General features: G+C 43.3%; 1 protein-coding gene across 1 annotated transcript in view; it reads right to left on the bottom strand.

Moving 5' to 3' along the window:
* The window catches only part of SYN2 (synapsin II), a 159,033-nt gene that overhangs the window by 27,247 nt on the left and 110,442 nt on the right, over positions 1 to 21,344 (bottom strand). The window contains exons 6-9 of the mRNA XM_030283066.4: positions 12,895 to 12,957; positions 10,435 to 10,577; positions 4,973 to 5,047; positions 1,372 to 1,474 (exon numbers count right to left, since the gene is read on the bottom strand). Of these exons, the coding sequence (XP_030138926.4) occupies positions 1,372 to 1,474; positions 4,973 to 5,047; positions 10,435 to 10,577; positions 12,895 to 12,957 (384 nt within the window). The remainder of the gene's footprint in view (positions 1 to 1,371; positions 1,475 to 4,972; positions 5,048 to 10,434; positions 10,578 to 12,894; positions 12,958 to 21,344) is intronic.

The raw sequence follows: 21,344 nt of genomic DNA, 5'->3' as shown, positions 1-21,344 counted from the left end.
TTCACCCATTAGGGAATCTCTGTGTTCTTTGTCAGGCGAGCTCTGCAGGATTAAGGTGTCAGTGGTACCCAAACCCTCCTTTTTCCTCGTTTCTTCCTTGGTTTTCCCTTGTTTTAGGTGTGGCATCCCCATGGAAACATGAGGCCACAGCTGCCAGGATGGAGCTGCAGCCCAGGATTGCTGGACTGTCTGTCCTGCTCAGCTCCCTCGAGTGCACCATGCACGAGCCAGACTTAGGAGAAAAATCCTCCCTTTGCTGGTGCAGACGGTTTTCCACTCCTCATTGTAGCCCAGAATTCTGTTAAAATTGCCGTGTAATAACTGTTGATATCATAATTTTTCCAGATGTTCTGGTGGATGTGAATTTTGCAAACAGCCCCACATTTCAAGGTCTTTCACAGATTCTAAATGTCCTTGCTGATGAGCATTCCCATCTCCAGGACAATTCAGCTGATTCCAGACAACAGCAGGAATTATCACGCTTCTATCCACACTTTTTTTTTTTTTTAATTGCAAGGTCTATTCTGCACCCTGATTAAAATGCTCCTGATGGATCCTGCAGCTCTGAGAATTCCGGGGTTTAGAAATTATGGCTGACTGTGGCATGGAAAATCAGGGGATTTGTTGAGAAGCAGGAAGTGAAGCAGTCTCAGTCCATGACAGAATTTGCAGTGGTCATTTTATTTTTAAAAGTACTTTTCCCTTTTGCTTTATCAACTTCTTTTGGAGTGAGGAGATTCTGGGCATCCTTGCCCACCTCCTGAATAAAATTCTAGGAACGTGGAAGATGCTGAAGAAATTATGATAGGAAAGTGATGATAACTTACTTTATGGCTACACAAAGTGATATTTCTCCATTAAAAAAGTCAAAGGAAATTAAAATCTACAACTTTTCAAAATTACCTACAGAAGAAACTTCTGATTCATGAGGATTCAGATCTTCAGGGCAATATTTAGGCAACAAAAAAAAAAAAGTAAAGTTGTTTTCACTTCATCCTTTCCAGGGCAAGGTATAATTTTGTTGGGGTTCCCTTGGGATGGAGCTATCTATAAACCTTCCTGGAAAAGCTGGTAAGGTTTCTCAGGAAAGAAATCATCAGGGTTGGGAAAATGTGCCATCAACATTTGGCTTTGTTTTGCAGTTTGTGTACATTTCCTCCAACACCAAAAGACATTCCCATCCATAGGGTTACATTTTCCAGCAAGTTTTGCCACTAATTTGGACCTGTGGCTTTGTATCATGATTGAAACAGTGCTCAAAAACACACAACCTTGACTGAAACACAAATAAGCCAATGCCCAGCTATCAGAAAGGTTCTTTCCTTGGCTGTTTGTAAAGGCAGATATTGAAAAAAAAGCAGGATTTCTTACCTCAAAAATATAATCTTTTCCATCCTTCCCGTGTACAGCTTTAACAGCACAGATGTCCAAACCACCAAATATTTCAGAACAGGTGTCAACCCAAAGCTTGTACCTGTTTCACAAAAATAATTTGCTCTGTGAGTGTCTCATCAGGCTCTTGGTTTTCTAGAGGCTCACCTAATAATGTATTTAACATTATATTCACCCTGAATTCAGAATTTTCACTACATTGGATGGGTCTGGTCCCTATATCAGGAAAATGAGTCAGAGGCTCTATCCTAGATCATGGCCCAACTGTTTTCTAAAGGAGCCAGGCTGATTTTATTCCTACAGGAATGAGCAGAAGGAGAAATCCAGGCAGGAAAACTTTTCAGGTGATGCAGAAAGACCACAAATATGACATTAAGTGGGTTGTGAAGCATGCAGACAAGAATTATGTTCTTCATGCAGGGTTATAGACAACTACAGCAAAACTCAAGTGGAATTTAAATAATTCCAAGGAATTCTACAACTCCTAAAAAGGCTATTTCATACAGAGTTGGGCACAAAAATTCTTCAGTTTATTTTGTAATGTCACGGTAAGAGACTGAGTGTGGACTCTTTACCCATCCTACAGGTAGCAATACGATTTATTTTCCTTTTTTCTCCATGAATAGAGAGATTATCTGACCAACAAGGGGATGAGGAGGGATTTACTCAGAAGAAGAGTGAGGCAATTCCTGTGACTCCTGACAAGCTCTGAGAGGCCAAAGGCAAGGACAGCAAAGGCACTGGGAATGTTCAGTGACTCCCAGCAGGGCTGGGCAGGGAGGAAATGATCCTGGAATGATGCAGGGTGATGTCACCAACTGAAGGGCATGATTGGCTAAAAAACCCATTTCTAAAGCATTCATTTATCATGAATTTTCCTCTTTCCTTGGCTCACACTTGAGTCTGAAGCAGAGCTATTTCCTCTTCCAGCCCCTCTCCTGCTCCAGCCCCGGAGCCCTGATGATGGATTTGCCACCTCATAGGATTTTCCATTGAAAAAAAGCCCCCACTGTAATAAAAAAAGCATTTTATTTCATTGTGGGATCAAAGGAAATTCCTTGCTGGGCTGAGAGTCTGATTCATGTATAAATATCTTCAGTAAGAGCATCCTTTCCAAGTAAACTTATTAAGTCACATTCTTTGTATTTTCTTATATCAAATCTGTTCCAATGGAAAAGTTTTTCTTTTAAGCAGAATACAAAGAAATTGATTTGAAAAGATCCTGATGGCAATATCTTAGCAATGAAAATATTTTTTTTTTCCTGTGAGAAACATGGTTTTTGTCCAATATAAGAGGGTTTTTTGGATGCCTGACAATTTCAACATTTGTAGATGCACTGGCTGACTGGACTTTTTGCATGCACTTGCTTATAAATAACTTTTTTTTTTTTTTTTGGCTGTAAAATATTGTGTATCTTAGAAAGTCACGAGGACAACAAAACTTGTCTTGAACAGTAAATATCTGGACTTGAAATGGAAACAAAACTGAGAACATTTTCTCTGAAACACTGCAACATCAATCAGATTTATGAAAGTATATTTAATAGCCCATCTGCTGCCAACAAACACAGAGCTGGAAAAATCCATTTGCAAAGAGAGGTTTTGGATGGAGCAGCCTGCAGTGTTTGAAACCCAAGGCTTGCACAGTAGGTTTGACAAAAGGTCACGGGTGCTCTTTTCCCAGAGCCAGTGGGAGCAGCAGCAATAAAGGATAAAGGATAAAGGATTGCTCCCAGGGGGCAATACCAGGTGTGCCAGGTGAGGTGGGCACAGCTGGCACAGCTCTCTGGGCAGCAGGAGCTCTGGAACAGTGGGAAATGAGGAATTGTGACCCTGAGATGTGCTGCTCCTCTGCCTCTCACTGTCCCTTCCTGCCACACTATTCTTTCTTCTCTGAATTTCTGGGATTTGTGTTCAGCCAACAATGCCCACCAGGCAGTGCTGCCAAGGCACTTCCTCCCCATCCATGGGTGTATTGAAACCAAACTTCAGCAGATCTGATGGGTTTTGCTGCGCTGTGAACCTCCTGCAGCCCTGCAGAAAAGTCTCTTTTCCCCCTGTGTGCCCTGCTCTGCTGTGAGCACCCCATGGGCACTGCCACAGGAGCAGGGCTGTGCCACACACCCCTTTCTCCCAGGACCACACATCCACCTTTCCAGTGCTTCTGGCCTCACCAGCACCAAGGAACTTCTGTTTTGTTGGCTGCTGAGTTCATGGGAAAATCCCTATTCTGCTCTGACTTCCACTGAATAACAGGAGCAGGAGCAGAGCTCAGAGAGCATTTCCAGCATTTCCAGCAGGAGCAGGGCAAGGGGAGCTTTCCCATCCTCTGGCACTGCCTTCCTGGGGGCACAAGTGGAGTTTGTGTGTCCCACACAGCCCATGGGCTGTAATTACCCAGCCCAGAGCTCACTCTGCCTCTCCCTCCCAGGGAAGACATAACCTCACTTTCTAGAGGGAGGTGGGAGGGAGTGAGAAAGAGAAAATAATGTGGCTGCAGTCCATCCCCAGAGGGGAGATCAGTGAGGACACAGTCTAGACAGGGGTTGGACAGCAGGAGCTGGAATTCCCATCTTTCTTGTTTTCACCTTTCCAGGGCAGGCAATGGTTCTGTTCCTGTGTCTCCCTCAGCTCGTAAGAGGCACCAAGTTGTAGGTTCCAGGCTTAAAAAAAAAAACAACCAAGCAAACAACCCCACAAACCAGGACTACTGTTGAACTTTAAAATACCTTTTAAATGACACTTTCATTGTACAGACTTTATTTCAGCTTCCACTGGTGGCAGCCTTTGGAGAAGCTGAACAACAGAAAATCCATAGCCATTCTAAAGCCTCAGAGATTTAGTTTTGCAGGGAAAAGAGGTTTATGTTTGTGGAGCAAATGAGGGGGATTGAGAAAAGAGTTCTGAGCTTCAAAGTGGTGCTGCATGAATGTTTTCAACTGGACTGGAGGAATTATCCACGACAAGAATGGGAAAGAAAAGGAAAAGCACAGTAAACCAAAGTACAGATCTGGAATGATGGCACAGGGGAAATAAAGTGTCCGTGTATCCCAGCAACAGGGGAAAAAGCCTCACAGTGCACTTCAGTGGAAATTTATAAAATGAAAAGTAAGGAATTTGGGATTGAAAGTAGGAAGGAGAAATGGGATTTAAATAGGCAAAGTGCAGACTGGATTGCTTGGTTATGTAGCAGGATGGTAGGATGAAGAAGGAAAGTTTAAAAGAGGTGTGAGACTGGTGGGTAAGAGAGGGCAAAGGAACCAGGAGAAATGACTGACAGGTTAATCTGTGAAATTCAGTTTTCTGAAGGGAATTCCAGATATTTTCTAGAAGTAGAGGTGGATGTAGGAGCCCAAGGGCTCACGTAACACACCCAGGGCTGTGAGTGTGGGTAGTAACTCTGAAGCCATGTGGAACTCCTGGCTCTGCTCTTTCCCCTAACTGAGAGATCCCTTCTTCCCCAAACAAACACAATGCATGCACTGACTGTGAATTGTGTACCAACAATGGGATTCTTTTAAAATCACTTCAAATAAAACTGTTCATTTTTTAATTACCTTTTACACGAGACTCCACTTACTTATCTGACATAGCAATTTGTTCCAGCATGGCAGAGCCCGTGTTTGTCTTCCAGTTCCCAGATATGGAAGTTCTCCTGAAAGGGGGAAAACATTACAAAGACAGGCAGTGGTTTCACATTGCCATTATCCAATGCCTCTGCTTTTCCCATGCGTGCAGCAGCAGTACTGACACCTTTTCCTCAGCTGGCAGCTTGTAACAGAACATCTGAACCGTGAGGGGTTGTAAGAGCATTGTCAGGATTACACTTTGTACTGGAGGTACAAAGAATGGCTGGGAAATTTCATCTCTCCATTTATTTATTTATTTATTTATTTTTCTAGAAACCCAGCTTGCTTTGATGAAGGGGCAGTGTTAGAAAGGAGCTGGTGCCTGCTACAAAGGCACTGAATTATCTGTAACACACTGGTACTGCAAAGGTAAATGTCAAGAAGCTTCAGCTTCTCCTTTCAAACCCACCCCACTGTGTCCCAACACTCAAAAAGCAACATATTTCTGTTTCTCACTCTGAAGTGATTTCAGATGTGTCTTGGAGCTGGAGTTTGGTTTCTCCTCCAGTGTTCACTCTTTGCTATTTACTGATATAACCTAAACATCCTATGTCAATTCACCTTCTATTTAACCTCTAAGAAGAAAAAAAAAAAACCCAAAAAAAAAAAAACCAAAAAAAAAAAACATGTAAAGGTTTTTTTCCCCCTCTGCAGACCTTAGGACTGCTCCTAGGGCTGAGAAGATTGCTGCTTTGTGCAAGCTAAATGCTGTACTGGGAACAGGCTACAGATACGAGTTATGAAGTGTTTCCAGTTAGTAAAATCAAGGGAACATCTGCAATGCATTAAAAGTGCATCAGGCAGCAGCCAGAGCTTTCTCTCCATTTTCCAATAAGTTAATTACGAGGGTCAGTAGCGATTGTAGGGGAATGTTGACTTTTCTTTGGGACCCTCATAAAATTTAAAGCATAAAGTTCTTCTGTGATGGCATGTACTGTGTTGTGGGGAGAAAAGAGGGAAGGGAAGGGAAGGGAAGGGAAGGGAAGGGAAGGGAAGGGAAGGGAAGGGAAGGGAAGGGAAGGGAAGGGAAGGGAAGGGAAGGGAAGGGAAGGGAAGGGAAGGGAAGGGAAGGGAAGGGAAGGGAAGGGAAGGGAAGGGAAGGGAAGGGAAGGGAAGGGAAGGGAAGGGAAGGGAAGGGAAGGGAAGGGAAGGGAAGGGAAGGGAAGGGAAGGGAAGGGAAGGGAAGGGAAGGGAAGGGAAGGGAAGGGAAGGGGGAAGGGAAGGGAAGGGAAGGGAAGGGAAGGGAAGGGAAGGGAAGGGAAGGGAAGGGAAGGGAAGGGAAGGGAAGGGAAGGGAAGGGAAGGGAAGGGAAGGGAAGGGAAGGGAAGGGAAGGGAAGGGAAGGGAAGGGGGTGCTTGTTGAGTGCTGAGTCTAAGGAAACCTTGTCCAGAAAAGAGGTTGTGTTGCAATTTCTGCTCAGTTTTTTAAAGGTGTTGTTTATATACATATGCCTGCTTAAAAATGAATAATTTAGGCTCATTACCACTCCATACAGACGTTTGGCATCTGACAAAAAATCCCTCAAAGCACAGTTCAATCCCCTTGCAGACTTCTCAATGAGAATTCATCAGAATGCACTCTTCTAGGTGTTTTTTAGGAAGGAAGATGTGACCAAATCAGGGGAAATAGTTGTCCTGAAGGCTTTTAGCCAGTATTTAACTCAAGATGCTCAGCTGCAGTGATGGAATCCCAGCACCACTGACTAGAGAGGCAAAGATGGCCAGATTTAAGCCCTATTTTCCCTCCACACTAGGAAAAGCTCCTGCAGAAGTCTCCAAATGGATGCTTGGCTGGCTGTGAGGATGCTGCAGGGGTCAGAGGAGGGCTGGGGGATGCTGTGGACACGGAATTATCTGGTGGGATCTCAGCAGATTGTGAGTTTGACACAGATAAACTCCAGAACAAGAGATCATGGGGAACTAATCCAAAACTACCCACCCAGACACCCTAAGCCCTAGAGATGATTTCTGTAATTATACATATGAAACATGTAGGTTTCCCACCCTTCTTCACTTCTGATGATTGCCAAGAGTCTTTCACATCATTATTTCTTCCTCTTTAACCAAACACTGAACAATAAATAAAACAACTCCTACACCTTTAAGTGCTTTACACTTAGGCTTAACATGTTTGCACTTGATTTGGTCTTTGCAAGAAGGAAGAACTGTTTTAGAATTGCTAAACAATTCATAGTAACTTGAGCTTCCCCTTTTCCAACACCTTCCTGCTTTATTTAGTAGCATTTGCAGTATCCAATCCAAATTGCTGGGACAGGGACTTGTCATCAGAAAAATATGTAGAAATGTCTGCCTACTATTCTTGGGTAGGCAGCCTGCTCTGTGGTTTGATCCTCCAGCACTATTCCTTTGCTTGGTGTGCTTTACTATTGGTTTATTGACCTTTTGATCAAAGAACTTTAAGCCCTGGACTCACAGTCCTGCTTTTGGAGGGGAGATTTAGATACAGAGGTTTTGCATTTCTGTTTTCCTACATGGTGTGTGACCATTTTAAACTGGATTTCCTTGAAGTCAGCTGAATGCTGCCCGGGTGCCCAGGGCAGTTAAGTGTGTGTCACACAGCCTCTGGAGGGGCTGTGGTATTTACAGGGATCCAATCCTGCTTTTTTGGCCGTAATCTCTACTGACAGATGATAAGCACCAGTGTTTGGTGACTCATGGATCCACTTAAACCACAATTTCCCACAGAATTATAAAACTGAGGCTCTTAATAACGCTCTTTAAACTACAAAAACAAATGTTCAGCTGGTATTTTTTGTGGTGGCTCTCTAAGTGCTCTGTCACAGAGCAAAATGAGAACCAGCTGTAGAACAATGTTCTACTGACATCATGTATATGTATGTGCACATGAAATATTCTTCAGACATTTGGTAAATCTTCTCCTTTCCATGCTGCTTTGTAATAACGAATCCGTATTTCATTTTGGTGTGTGATTTAAGCCTATGAAAGAATCCGGAGAAAAAAAATGATCGCTAGGCTTTTAGCATTTGGATGAACCCAGAGTTTCTGAGGAGAAACTTAAAAATAAATAAAAAGGTAGGAGGAACAGGCTGTCATTTTAACTTATTTTTGCTGTCCCTTAGGCCAACTGCTTCTTCTGCAGAAAAGAAACATTTATGTTTCGGTATGATAAATTTACCATGGCTGACTCTTCCAAAATTATTCCTGATGCTGAACAGCATTTAAATTTCAAGTCAAAGGAAAAAAAAAATAAAAAAAGTGTGACTGTCTTCTACAAAATGCTGTGGTGCAATTTCTATCACAGACGATTGAGCTCAATATTGCATTGGTACCTGGCCACGTGTTGGAGCCATCAAGAGCTGGGCCTTATCCCTAAACTCTGCCCTTGGGAGCTGTAATAGTGGGAAAAATCAGCTCTGTTTATTTGGGAAGGGGAAAGGTGGGCAGCACAACACAAGGAATCTGCCTGTCAAAGCACTGCCAGGAGAGAAAAGAGAGGAAAAGAGGGAAAAGAGGGAACAAGAGAGAAAAGGCCCATCCAGGCTGGGACTGGGAGTGGGGCCAGAGCAAGGCTGGGGAATGGCACTGAGGAGAATCCTGGGGCGGAGGGACATCCTGGGCATGGGGAACTGCTCTGGCATGAGGGGTGAGGGTGAAGGACAAGAAGGTTGGAGCAGTCTGGACAGACAGCAGGACTGGAGCAATACACAGCCCAGACAAGAGGAGAGAGGGGACACTGGTGATGCTGCCAGAAAATCAAGATGGGTGTCCTCAGAGAGGGGGAAAGCCAGGGAAAGGCAGGGCTGGAGCAGCAGTGTGAGACAAACAAGCAGAGGTGGAATGAACCCTCCTGGGAAGGCTGGGGGATAAAAGCTGTAGCATCTGCTTAGGGTTCTCAAGCCTGTGGGTGGGTGGGGAACACACCTGAGTTCAATAGGGAGCTTAAATCACAGCCCTGTCTCACCAAAAACACTGCATAACAGAATATTCCAGACACCTCTGCATCCTTGTGAGTTTTTGAGTGTCCTGCCATGGTCACTGTGCAACTCAAATTTCCAACTTGCTGATTCTGCAATGCTCAGTGAATTCTGGGTTCAGAAGGACTGGCTGTCCACACTGAGGGTGGATCTGACCCATGGGATCTGTGTTCCCACCAGATCTGTGCTCTCCTGAGCCCCTCACCTGTGAGAGAAATGATTTCTGAGCTGCTTTGGGAAGGCCAGACCTTGGATGTTCTTTCCCAAGTGCCCCCTCAGTGCCAGGGCAGGACACAGCAGCAGATCCTGTGCCAGCAATGTCTGGGTGAGAGCTCCAGAGTGTGTGGCCTTCCCATGTCAACCTAAGGAGAGAAATTCTTCCCCTTCTCCCACCCTGGACCAAAGCTTTTATTTCCTCATGGCTGTTCTAAATTATTTGATTCTTAACATCAACCCTGTCTTTTAAATTATACAACATTTTATGGATTTGCTTTAACCCAACCCAGCTTCCACTTCTTTCAGCATTTGTGGTTTGCTTGCAATTCTTTACTGATAAAGAACCTGACTGTACCTTACAAATGATTTACCAGGATTCACTGATCCCTCCAATGTTCAGGAGTTCCTTGAGAAATATCCCTGTGTTTGGATGTGGGTGTGGATATGTAACTGTGTATTTTTATCCATGTTCTGGTACATTTTCCCTACCTCAGCTTGGTTAAGTGTGAGGGAACAAAGGCATGAGATGATCCAACTTGTCACAAAATGAGAAATGAAACGAGTGTTTGTCAGATTACACTGCCTGATAATTGCAAGAGTAAAAATCTGCAAAAACACAGGTACCAGAGCTCAACTGTTGCATCACAGCTCAGAGTACTGCTCCAGTTTGAAGCTGAAACATCCCCCAAGCCTCTCCTTTAGCCATGGCCTTTAAACAAACACCTGGGCTCTAACATGAGCAGAGGTTTTCATGAGCTCTGTGAAGGTCACTGCACAATTGGATTGTTTCTTTGATGGGTTATGTTGAAAGGAGAGGACTTTGTTCCATTAAAGTCTGACAGTTCAGGTTTGTGTGAATGAATGCCATCCAGCTTATCATCAGAGAAGAAAAATGTGAAGAAAAATTGTGCTTTAATTGAAAAGGTATGAAGAAATCTGAATTAACAAGTCCTCTGTGAATCCAAACCCTCTTCCAACTGCTCCTTTCTTTAAATGAAAATAATGAACACAAGTTAGCAGCAAAACCCCTCTGGCAGGCTCACCTGGTGTTTCATCCTCCTCCTCCCAGCCACAATCAACCGATAAAAAGAGTTTTGATAAACCCAGAAAGTTTAAAATACTCTTTCCAGAGAGTGTGACAAGGGAGGCACCGCCTTAGAGACTCATCCAACACCCTTTAATCTCACTGGTGCTTATCAATTTTGTAACAAAAGCAGGAAAGAACATAAGGATTTGGCTCACATGTATGCCTTGTAGTTACTGCCTATTTTTTGGATCCTGATGTCATATTTGGAGTCTATGAAGGGCTCAGTGGTGGCGTAGGTCTGAGTGAGTGCTACCACGCTGGCTATGTCCTGAAAATCGTAGTGGTTGTCTACCTTGATCTGGAGCCATCAAGCCACAAGAACACAGCACAGACAAAAGAAGAAAAGAGTAATTAGGAATGAAATGTGGAATTTGGTTGCAAATGGCATTTGTGAGAAGCACGTTTTTGACAACATTAAAAAAAACCTGATATTTAATCTGATTTCTAGGTTCTGTAACATTCCTGCTTTAAAATATCTATTTTTCTAGGCAAAATATTACCTGTTCATTTGGAGAAAATAATTTGCAGGTACTGTTGGGGAGTTTTTTGGGTTTTGTTTTTTTGTTTTGGGGGTTTTTTTGGTTTTTTTTGGTGTTTTTGTTTGTTTGTTTGTTGTTTGTTTTTGAGGGGGGTTTTTTGCAGTTAGTCAACTATAGATCTGCAGGCCTCGATTTTTTTTTTTTTTTTTTTTTTTAGGTGTGACATGCAATTCCAATGGATGTAGATTCTTTTTGATTCTGTAAATTGCTCTGGTAACTGAATAGGTGTGGAGCCCACCAGGAATTTTCACATCATCCCATCAGCCTTTCCCATGAGGGAGGAGCTGAAGGGTCCCTCTATCCTGGGGAGGGCGGGAGCACAGGGAGCACAGAGGGCGGGCTCCAGGCAGCAGACTTTATTCTCATTTTCCATTATTCTCATTTCCCCCCTGCTCTGAAGGAGCTGGGCTTTCCAGGGTGAGATTTCTCATGTGTGGAACGCTCTGCTGAGGTGCAGAGCGACACTAAAACCACCAGCTCTTACACCTTGAAGGGAGGGGGGATGGACAAGTGGGGAATGCTGATCTAGGGGAAAGGAGAAGGAGATTTTGGAGGGCAGAGGGAGGACAGAGACATCACCTCTGGGCAGGGAGGGCAATCCTTGTGAGGAACTCAGAGCTGGGCAAGCAGGAGTGAAACAGGAGAGTGGGCTCTGACCCAAAGGGATTTCAGAGTGCTGAGGAGCAGGCAGGGTCAGGATTTCCCAGGGTGGCCAACATGAGGAGTTTGCAGCTCTTTGCAAGCCCAGCATCCTGCTTGCTTCTCCTTCTCCTGGGGCTGGAAAACCTGAGGGCCACCACTGGGAGGTGGCACAATAAATGGAATTTGGTGGAGATAAAAGGCTGAAGCCTAAGTATTCGCCCCCAGATGGAGAAAGATAGAGAGTAATTTGCCACAAACCAGCCGTGAGGTCTGGTTTTGACTTGATTTTCTGAGGACTGACTGGCCTGTGTGGGTCTAACTGGGACCTCTGGAGATGCTGCTGCCAGCAGGGAGGGCTGGGCTTCCAGGGGAACCTTCCTTTGCTCTGTGATTGCATTTAATCCTGGAGGGTTTTAAATATGTCGTAGCTAAAAGAAAAAAATCATTTCTAGACATTTGATATGAGGAGCATTTCTGTGCATTATTTCTCCTTTTCTCTAAATGAGAGGTGAAGATCCAAAGTACAGCATAAACATTCTAACACTTTACATATGCAATCCACAGAAAGTGCAGTTTAATTAGTGGTTCACTCTGCCCTCAGTTAAATTGGCTGCTGGACTTCCAATAATTTACTAAATATGAAACAAAGCAAAACAGTCATAGGCAAAAAATAACATACAGTACAAGCTGTAATTAAATCAGTTTTCTCTATCAAAGTAGTGGCAAATACTATGTTCATGGAGCTTTGGAGATTCAGGATGATAAATGTAACTATTCTCTGATTAATTGTTTTAAAATCTAACCACTTCTGGCACTGAAGTGTTTTCAGTGAGTGAAGTTACCCTGCAAGGAGTAGAAGTTGTCACTGATAGCAGTGAAAATGGGATTTAAATGGTCTCCCATCGGCCCTGAACTGTGAGATAAGTGACACCAAAACATCTGTACTCACCACTGAAAGGCAATTACTTTGGAGAAAGAAAGCAGCAATTATACAAAGGCATGAAACAATCACACACAACACATCTAGACAGGAAATCAACATTCAGTATCAAGCTGAAACCAACCAAAAACCAAGGCAAAACCTTCCCACACTCCCAGCTCCAAAAAGTTGGATTGTGCAACAGACCTTGACTCTTGAAGAGTTTCAGTGTAGACAATACATTAATAAACAAGGTTTTGCTTCAGAAAGCATCTCAGCACATCCCACACAGGACAACTCTCAAACTGCAGAGGCCTCGTTGTAAGAATACTTTGGGCATGTTTAATTTTCCTAAAGAGAGATGCTTTCTGAAGCATGGACAGGCAGAGATTTGCAAGGGGGGCATCCGAGACAGAGTCTGGGTAGATCAAAGGTGGAATCTCAGGGAAGGAAGGAGCATGCACAGGTAAGGGACAAACCCCAGGCTCCCAACATGCAACAAGCAGCATCTGCACCTTTCCCATGCCTGAGTGAGCATGTCCAATCTTCACAACAACAGGAAAGGTTGGCATTGTGAGCTGGGGGGAAACAAAACAGGAACATTAGAGAAGAGAGCGACCACGAGCTCAGTGATTAAACAGCATCATCTAGGGAAATTATTGAAACATGATCATAATGTGGCCAAAGCTGTTCTGGCCATGTGGAGCCTCAAACTCTTCATTCTCTGTGTTCTGGTGACTTGCTGGGTGTATTTTCTGAGCACAGTGTTATTCCCAATACAACCAGTTGGCGTTCTCCACTTTTCTTAACCTTAACATTTTTTGAATGTCTTTTAACTCCACTTTTTAAACTGAATTCCTGCTGTTTCCTATTTTAAGTTTAGCTTCTGTGTTTTCTGACCCACAAACTCACACTCTCCAAGGCTGTAATCAGTAATGATGCCAAATTAACCACCTTTTCCCCTTCATTTCCACTATTCAGCAGGGCTGTAAATACATTTTCTGGCCACATATGAAAGCAGTGATGTCTAATTCACATTAACTTGCTTTAAAGGCATGTCCTAGCTTGTGATACACAACATCCAAGTTTTCTAGGGAAGGTTCCAGCTTCTGCCCAGAATGCAGGGAATAATTTGGAATAATCCAACCACTGAGTAGGAAGTCAAATATACAGAAGTATATGAAAACACTTTATCCAGTGAAATGGGAATACTTGTCTCTCAAAAAGTGACCACTTTCACTTCCATCATTCACTTGAAAAAGTTTGAGATCTGCCAGTCATGGCCATGGTTGGCACTGCTTTTTTCCCACTTGAAATTTGTATCTATGGAACCTCTATCACTCAAGTACAAACCTCATTTCACAGAAGAGGTTTATAACCAGAAATAAAAAGCTGAACACCTTCAACATGTAATTAAACTGGGCAGCAGCAGGACAGTGTTACAGGCTCCCAACCCTTCCTTTAGTGCCACATTCCTGCACAATTAATACAGAGGCAAAGCTGATGCTCTGGAACATAAACGAAGAATTTTTAGAGGTTTTATGAGACACTGATTGGTTTCAGAATAACCAGAAGCACTTGCATTACACAGTAAAAGTCACTCCTACAGGAATTTAGGAATTAAGTTCTTGTTAACTGCAGCAACCAAAGTTCCTGCTTAGTCAACATCCAGTCACTGGTGCATCACTTTATGGTTTTAAACCAGGCTCTTTTTTTCAGTTCTTGGGAGTAGGAGGGGAACAAATAATTGCCAGACTGGAGATTCATCAGGGCAGCAGCACATTTCTGTGTCTGAGCTGCAAACCACTGCAGTGGGGTTTGTAATGGAAGTGCTGCAGACCTCTGAGCACAGCAGTGCACATGGCACTCCTGTAATTAACAGGGCCACGGATCTTCCTGTGATCCCAAAGCTGTGGAATCCTCTGTGGGCCACAGCAACCAACACAGCTCACATTAAAAGAAAAAAAAAAAAAAAAAAGAAAGAAAAAGGGGGGCAAAAGTGCTTTCTCCCTCAGAAAAATGCAGTAACATAATTTTCTCTGGACCCTGATCCTGAAATTCCATATGCTCCACCACATCCCAGCACAGACTGAGGGAAGAGGCTCTGGATGCTGCAGCTCAAACTTCAGAGAGAAAAAAACAGGCAGGGAAAATTCAATGATCCCAGCACTTCTCTTGTTTGTAGCTGTCCCTGGGACAGGTTCATGAAGTTCAGCAGTTGTTATTTTGGGGTTTGAGCAGCTTTTCCTTTATTGCTGCTCTGATTTTTATTATCCCAGGCTTCCCTCTGCCATGGTGCAGCACCTCTCTGCCACCAGCCCATGGCCAGGGGGTTGTTCTGCCAACAAAACCTGAAATGCCCCATGGAAATCAAAGAAAACCTGACTGAATCCTCCCATCCCATTTCCCAGTCTGCTATTTTCTGGTCGTTTTGGCAGAACAGGCACTCCTCAGACCATTCCTGCATTTGGTGAACATTATATATGATACAAGTGTGATAGTGACAGTGAAAATTAACCAGGTCCATGGATTTCCCTTGAATTTGCATTATAATTCCTGATAATTGTTATCATTTATCATTTATATTATAATTAGTATTATAAAAGCTGTTTGAGGAGAAAAATCCTGTTTGCAAAAATATTGTGGATTTTTGGAAAGTTTTCTTAAAATCAGAAAAGTAAAAATTCGACAAATTCTAGAGGTTCTAAAAATTCTACATTCTAAGAATTCAGAAATTTAACTCTGGCAATTAAAAACTGAGGGGAAAAAACCTAAAGAGCAACCAAAGAAATTGAGAAATATGCCAAGTTCATAAATGTGAGAGATGGAAGGGTCTGCACTGCATGAGCCCTTCCACACACTTATAATATCCACAAAATACAGCAGAATAAAAAATAGGATTACCAGGAGTTCTAACTTAAATAGCTATGCAATAAACTACTGTTATTAATTAGACAGAAACCAGAATATTTGGCAAATGTGGAATAAAATATTCAAAATGTATAGTCATATACAAATATCATTGGATTGGTAATAAATATTGGTAGCAAATGGAAAAACTCCTGGCTTGTTGTGGGAACAGATATGCAAACAGCTGAGGAACACATTGACAGTGGCCAATCCAATGCCATTAATCAAAATAACACCAGGGAAAACCCAAATTTTATCCAGGGAGGATAAATGTTACTTCTAGATGAGCATGAAAATCTAAAAAGCCAGTTCATTTCATTATTCCCTTATTGATGCCACAACAGCAAGGATAATTATTATTAATGATGGTTTCTTAACATTTAATCTACATCAACTTTTAAAATTTAGGATGTTTTTTGCACTATGAGCTTAAAAGGCAAATACTTTATTGTATCAATCTCCAGTATCTGGCCACCTAGAGATTTCAGAACTGTGCTTAGTTTAGTTTTAACGTAGAAAGGAATGTTCTAGTTTGATAAAATTCCACAATACCTCCAATATCACCCTGGCTAATCTGTGGCGCAGGTAATTCAGTGACCCAGTAAGTGGCTACAGAATTAACCAGCACAGTCCCCATCTGGATTTTTCTTTGCATTTTTCCATATTGAGTAGAGATCCCTACCCTCCCCTGCTGCAGAAATTTTCTGGAGTTTCTTAGTCTGGTTAATAGAGTGTCATCTTGCAATTCTAAGTTTATAAATTTAAAATAAAACCTTCAAATTTCAGCTTCATACACTGTGGTGCTCAATGGTTTATAAATTCTACTGCAATTTAAATGTTTTTTAACAATTACAATACAAGCTGGGTTTTTTCCCAAGAGATATAATTTGAATTCTTCTAAATTTACTTTTAATTCTTTTAACTGAGACATAGTGTGAAATATAATCAAAGACTTCTATAAAAATAGAACCAGGCAAAGATTATCTGCAAAAAAAAGTAAAAAAAACCCTCTGCTGGCAACAATACAGACAACAGAGTTTTCTGAAGGTGGTATTCACCCTGCTTTCATGTCCTAGGGGTTGAGCAGACTAAAAAAGCCACAATAGGGAAAAAAAGAGGGGGCGGAGAAGCAGTGACAAAAAAACCCCAGATGTTGCATAAACATGACTTACCTCAAGTTCAATGTTTAAATATTTATCTTTCCAATAATCCCCAAGCAAAGTTCATTTAACCACTCTAGTTCCATGTAATTTGTTTGTGGAATATGCATCAGCCTAAATCTAATTTTGCTCTGCTTACTTTGGAGAAAGGAAATTAAAAGTGAAATAATGAAGGTGGCCTTTTATTCATTTTTTTTTTTTTCTTTCCCAGAAACAGGCAGGAAGAGCCCTAAATCAATAAACAAGCAGCAGATGTACTTTCTCTGGTCTGTTTGGTTTGCAGAAAACACAATTTCCAGATCAAGTGGGGGCTCAGCCAGGCAGGAGCTTTGTCACCAGCAGGGCCAGCCCAGCCCTGGCCTCTCAGCAGAAAACCCCACACCCCACCAGCTGCTGGCCTCAACAAACACAGGCACAATTTTGGGGATGTGGAGCCACATTTTCCCCCTGGCAGCTGGAAGTAGGTGTAAAACTCTCTCTGCAAGGAGTAAGGTTTAATACCCACAAGCCAAGGGGGAGGCTGAGGTGATTTGTTCTATCTTTTTAGCTAGGGCAGCGAGGAAACTAAAAGTTCAAGGGGATAAAAAGAGTAGAGCTTAAATTTATTAGTGGGAGAGGAAAATGTGCCTGATCTGTGAGTCTTTGACCCAAAATTGAAGGTTGAAGTGGTTTGTGTTAGTGTAAGACAGGTCCCAGGGTCACCTGAGTTCCCAGGGCCATTGTGGGAATTGGTGCAGAATGGGAGTTCTGATCTCCCTGTGACCCTGCCACAGCACCTGGAGGGGCTGGAGCCCCACAGAGCAGCCCCACGTGCCCCCCAAAATCAGCCCAGGCTGGAGAGGGTCCTGGGGCATGGAGTCACTCCACCAGACCACCAGGAGATCCCCCTAAGATGCCTTTGCCCCCACAACTGTTGTGTCTGTTAAAAAATCCCAGTGATCTCAATGAACACAGAGTGATCTGATGGCAGAAAGTCTGCTGATAGCAAACCTGCACAGCATGAAAACAGAAATTGTCATTAGGAAGGAAAACACAAAGTTTAATTGCAGTGAAACAATGGGAGCAGCTCCCACAGAGGTCTGGAAGAAACTCTGAAGACAAAAACTCTGCAGAAACAAATTCTATTTTGATTTTGGCGTGTCAGTGTTTAATTCATCCTTCCACCAACTATTTGGAAAACTGCTGCCTCGAAAGTCAAGTCACACTTTGCCACCTTATAAACAATTACCCAAATTGCTGTGCCTATAAACTGTAAGGATTTTTACTGGAGTGTTTCAGAGGTGACAGCCCTAAATACCCTCCTGTTTGAAGCAGGCTGGAGCTCATACAGAGGCACTGGAATTTAAAATCCAGAAAAGCTCACCTATTTTGTGAAATGCTTTTCTGAATTTTCAACATGATTGTACAGGTGAGGTACAGGATGTGTAGTGTGACTTCATCAGGTAAAATGAAAGTAGATTTTAGAAGTAATTGCAGTGCCAAATGAGAGCCAGGGAGGAAAGAACCGAGTCAAAGCATCGAGTAGGCAACAGATAAATAATTATGGGTTGTTGGAATCCAAAACCCAAAGAACCCTCAGAACTTTGGGCCTGTAAACCAAAGCTTAGAATTAAACACAAGATTTGATCTGAAACCTTGGAAAAGGCTTCCAAACTTAAGTGCTAGAAGCAAGAATGTGGATTTACAGTTTAAAGCAGAAACACGCTAAGCTAAGTAAAAGAAAGTTTAGAGTTTTAGAGTTTAAAATATAGAAAAAACAGAGGTAGTTACAGAAGTAAACAAGGAGTTTAGAATGCAGTACTATAGGTTTGTGTGTCATAACATGATTAGCTAAAAAAAACTTACACTGTAGCACGAGTCCATAAAACAAAATAATTAAAGATTAGGTGAAAACCATAAATATCCTTGTTAGCAGTATTTTATTAGTCAATAACTCCTTAAAAAGTCTTGTAACTAAGGGTCTTGTGACCTTCTGAGCCGTGCTGTAGTGATGTGAACCGAATTCACCCTTCCTACCTATGTAGAAGCTAAGAAAAATAAACCACATCATCAAAAATAATTCAGAGGGCCTGTCTCAAATTCCTTCCAAAATTCCCCACAAGTGAATTATCACAATGGGTGTGGAAAATTCTGACCGCTACCGTTCTCAAGTAAGATTCATTTGCCACAATGAAGAGAAAATCAAATTGATATGGATAAAAAATCGTACTCTGTGTGCTGGCAGGAGTAAAGCACAGAGCAGGCAGCCCAAGCAGGAGATCTGAGTAGACTCAAACTGCCTGACAGCTGGAAGGGACAATGAGGTGGCTGTGGCACATCCCATGCAAATGAAAAACCTTTCAAAAAGCTGTCAGGATAATCCCTGTGCAGCAGAGATCAGCGTGCCCTGACACAGCTCCCAGGCTGAGAGTGAGCTCCATCCCAGCAGAGCAATGCTGAGAGCAGCACCCAGGGATGGACAGAGTGAGCAGCACCCAGGGATGGACAGAGTGAGCAGCACCCAGGGATGGACAGACTGCACAGTGCCCAGGGATGGACAGAGTGAGCAGCACCCAGGGATGGACAGACTGCACAGTGCCCAGGGATGGACAGAGTGAGCAGCACCCAGGGATGGACAGACTGCACAGTGCCCAAGGATGGACAGAGTGCACAGTGCCCAGGGATAGACAGAGTGAGCAGCACCCAGGGATGGACAGAGTGAGCAGTGCCCAGGGATAGACAGAGTGAGCAGCACCCAGGGATGGACAGAGTGAGCAGCACCCAGGGATGGACAGACTGCACAGTGCCCAGGGATGGACAGAGTGAGCAGTGCCCAGGGATGGACAGACTGAGCAGTGCCCAGGGATGGACAGACTGCACAGTGCCCAGGGATGGACAGAGTGAGCAGTGCCCAGGGATGGACAGAGTGAGCAGTGCCCAGGGATGGACAGAGTGAGCAGTGCCCAGGGATGGACAGAGTGAGCAGTGCCCAGGGATGGACAGAGTGAGCAGCACCCAGGGATGGACAGAGTGAGCAGCACCCAGGGATGGACAGAGTGAGCAGTGCCCAGGGATGGACAGACTGCACAGTGCCCAGGGATGGACAGAGTGAGCAGCACCCAGGGATGGACAGAGTGAGCAGCGCTGCCTCTGGAAACTGGGCTGGGCAGGACAGAGCAAAGGCAGGAGGGAATCCCAGCACCAGGCTTATCCTGCAGCCCTGGGTTATTCTGGAATCCTGGATATTTCCGAAATCCTGGGTTATCCTGAAATCCTGAGCTTTCCTGAAATCCTGAGCTTTCCTGAAATCCTGAGTTTTCCTCAGCCCTGGGTTTTCCTTCGCTTTGGGTTCTCTCAGCCCTGGGTTATCTTCAGCCCTGGGCTATCCTGGAATCCTGGGTTATTCCCTGCCCTGCTTTATCCCAGCCCTGCTGTATCCCAGCCCTGGGTGTCCCTGCAGCCAAAGGCTGAGGGTGACAGGAGGGATGGGCAGGAGGGATGGGCAGGGTCCCCGCGGGGCAGAGCTGCCCTGGCACAGCTGCCCCTCCCTGCCAAGCTCTCAGGGTGATGTCCCTCATTCATTCCTCCTTCACCTGTCACCTCCAGAGGGCAAAATGTCCCAAACTCTGGGGCCCAGGGCTATCATCCAACAGCAGGAGCCCAGTGGATTTAGTGCAGGACTCTGGGGGCTGTTAGAAGATAATCAATGATGGTAATTAATGCCCACACTGCTGTTGGTGGGCATTAATCATTGGAAAAAATAACAAAAATAATGTGCATTCTACACATTCAGTTGAAAGCATTTGATTTTCTTCTATATCTAGAAGATAGTGGACAACTAATTTGTAACTTGTAGTAAAATAATTTAAATTTTTTTTTCTGAGCATAATATTCATCTATTGATTATATAATTAATTTGATTGTACTAGGGAGAAAAGTCTTCAGGACACTCAGAACATAGCTGGATGTGTTGTTCTGGAGAATTCTGGACAAAATGTTCCTTAGGGACTGGTAGAGAAGAGTGTTTGCCCAACATATTTCTTTATTATTTGAATTTTGTGAATTGAATTTGATATTGAATTTGATCAAATTGGTCTATTTAGATCATCTGTAACAGCAGCCCTGTGATGGAAACCAATCAATGGCTCCCAATTAATTCCTTCATCACTTCCCAGTCTGAGGTTTGGGAATTGGCAGTCCCAGCGGTGCTGACCCCAGGCCTGGCACACCTGCCCAGGGTTTTCCTGGAACTCCCCATGCAAGTTTCCAGCCCTTCTCATCCCTTCCCTCACATGAAAGGAGTCCATTCCTTCTAGGTAAGAACAGAGATGTTAACAGGTCTAAATTATTTTCAGGTGCTAGTCCTGGGCTGGGATCCAACCTTATGATTTGAAGCCAAAACTTTAGACTGGAAAAATAAAAAATCCAAGTGTGGCTGCGTGAAATCAGGACATTTTGTACAGGATTCCTGGCTCAGTGTTTGGTGTGGATCTAAAGGCTAAAAACTAGACACAGTTCTAATAATTCTGAATATTTGTGGGTTTTTTCCTAACAGACAGAGTGTGTCTTGAGGAGGATGGGAATTAAAAAGAAAAATAATCAGAGCACTAATATTTGTATAACTGTTCAGAAATGAAAGAAATCTGCTGTTGTAAAACATGTACACTTCTCTCTAAAGGTAGCAAGCTGCTTTGGGCACACCTAAACCTCAACAAAATACATTTTCATGAGCCTGGATTGGAGTGGTTCAGGTCATGTTAATGAATTTTCAATTCCTAGGCTTGATTTGGGTTGTGACAAAACACAGAATTGTATGAGCAGCCCTGTCCTGCATGCCAATCCAGAGATGTTCTTTATTACTCTCTAATCAAACCTTGGGTTGCTTCCTCATGGAACATTTTTCTTTATAAAAAGAG

Source organism: Taeniopygia guttata, chromosome 12 (genome assembly GCF_048771995.1).
Source record: "Taeniopygia guttata chromosome 12, bTaeGut7.mat, whole genome shotgun sequence".
Taxonomy (NCBI): Eukaryota; Metazoa; Chordata; class Aves; order Passeriformes; family Estrildidae; genus Taeniopygia; species Taeniopygia guttata.
This window is presented reverse-complemented; position numbering and strand designations above follow the sequence as displayed.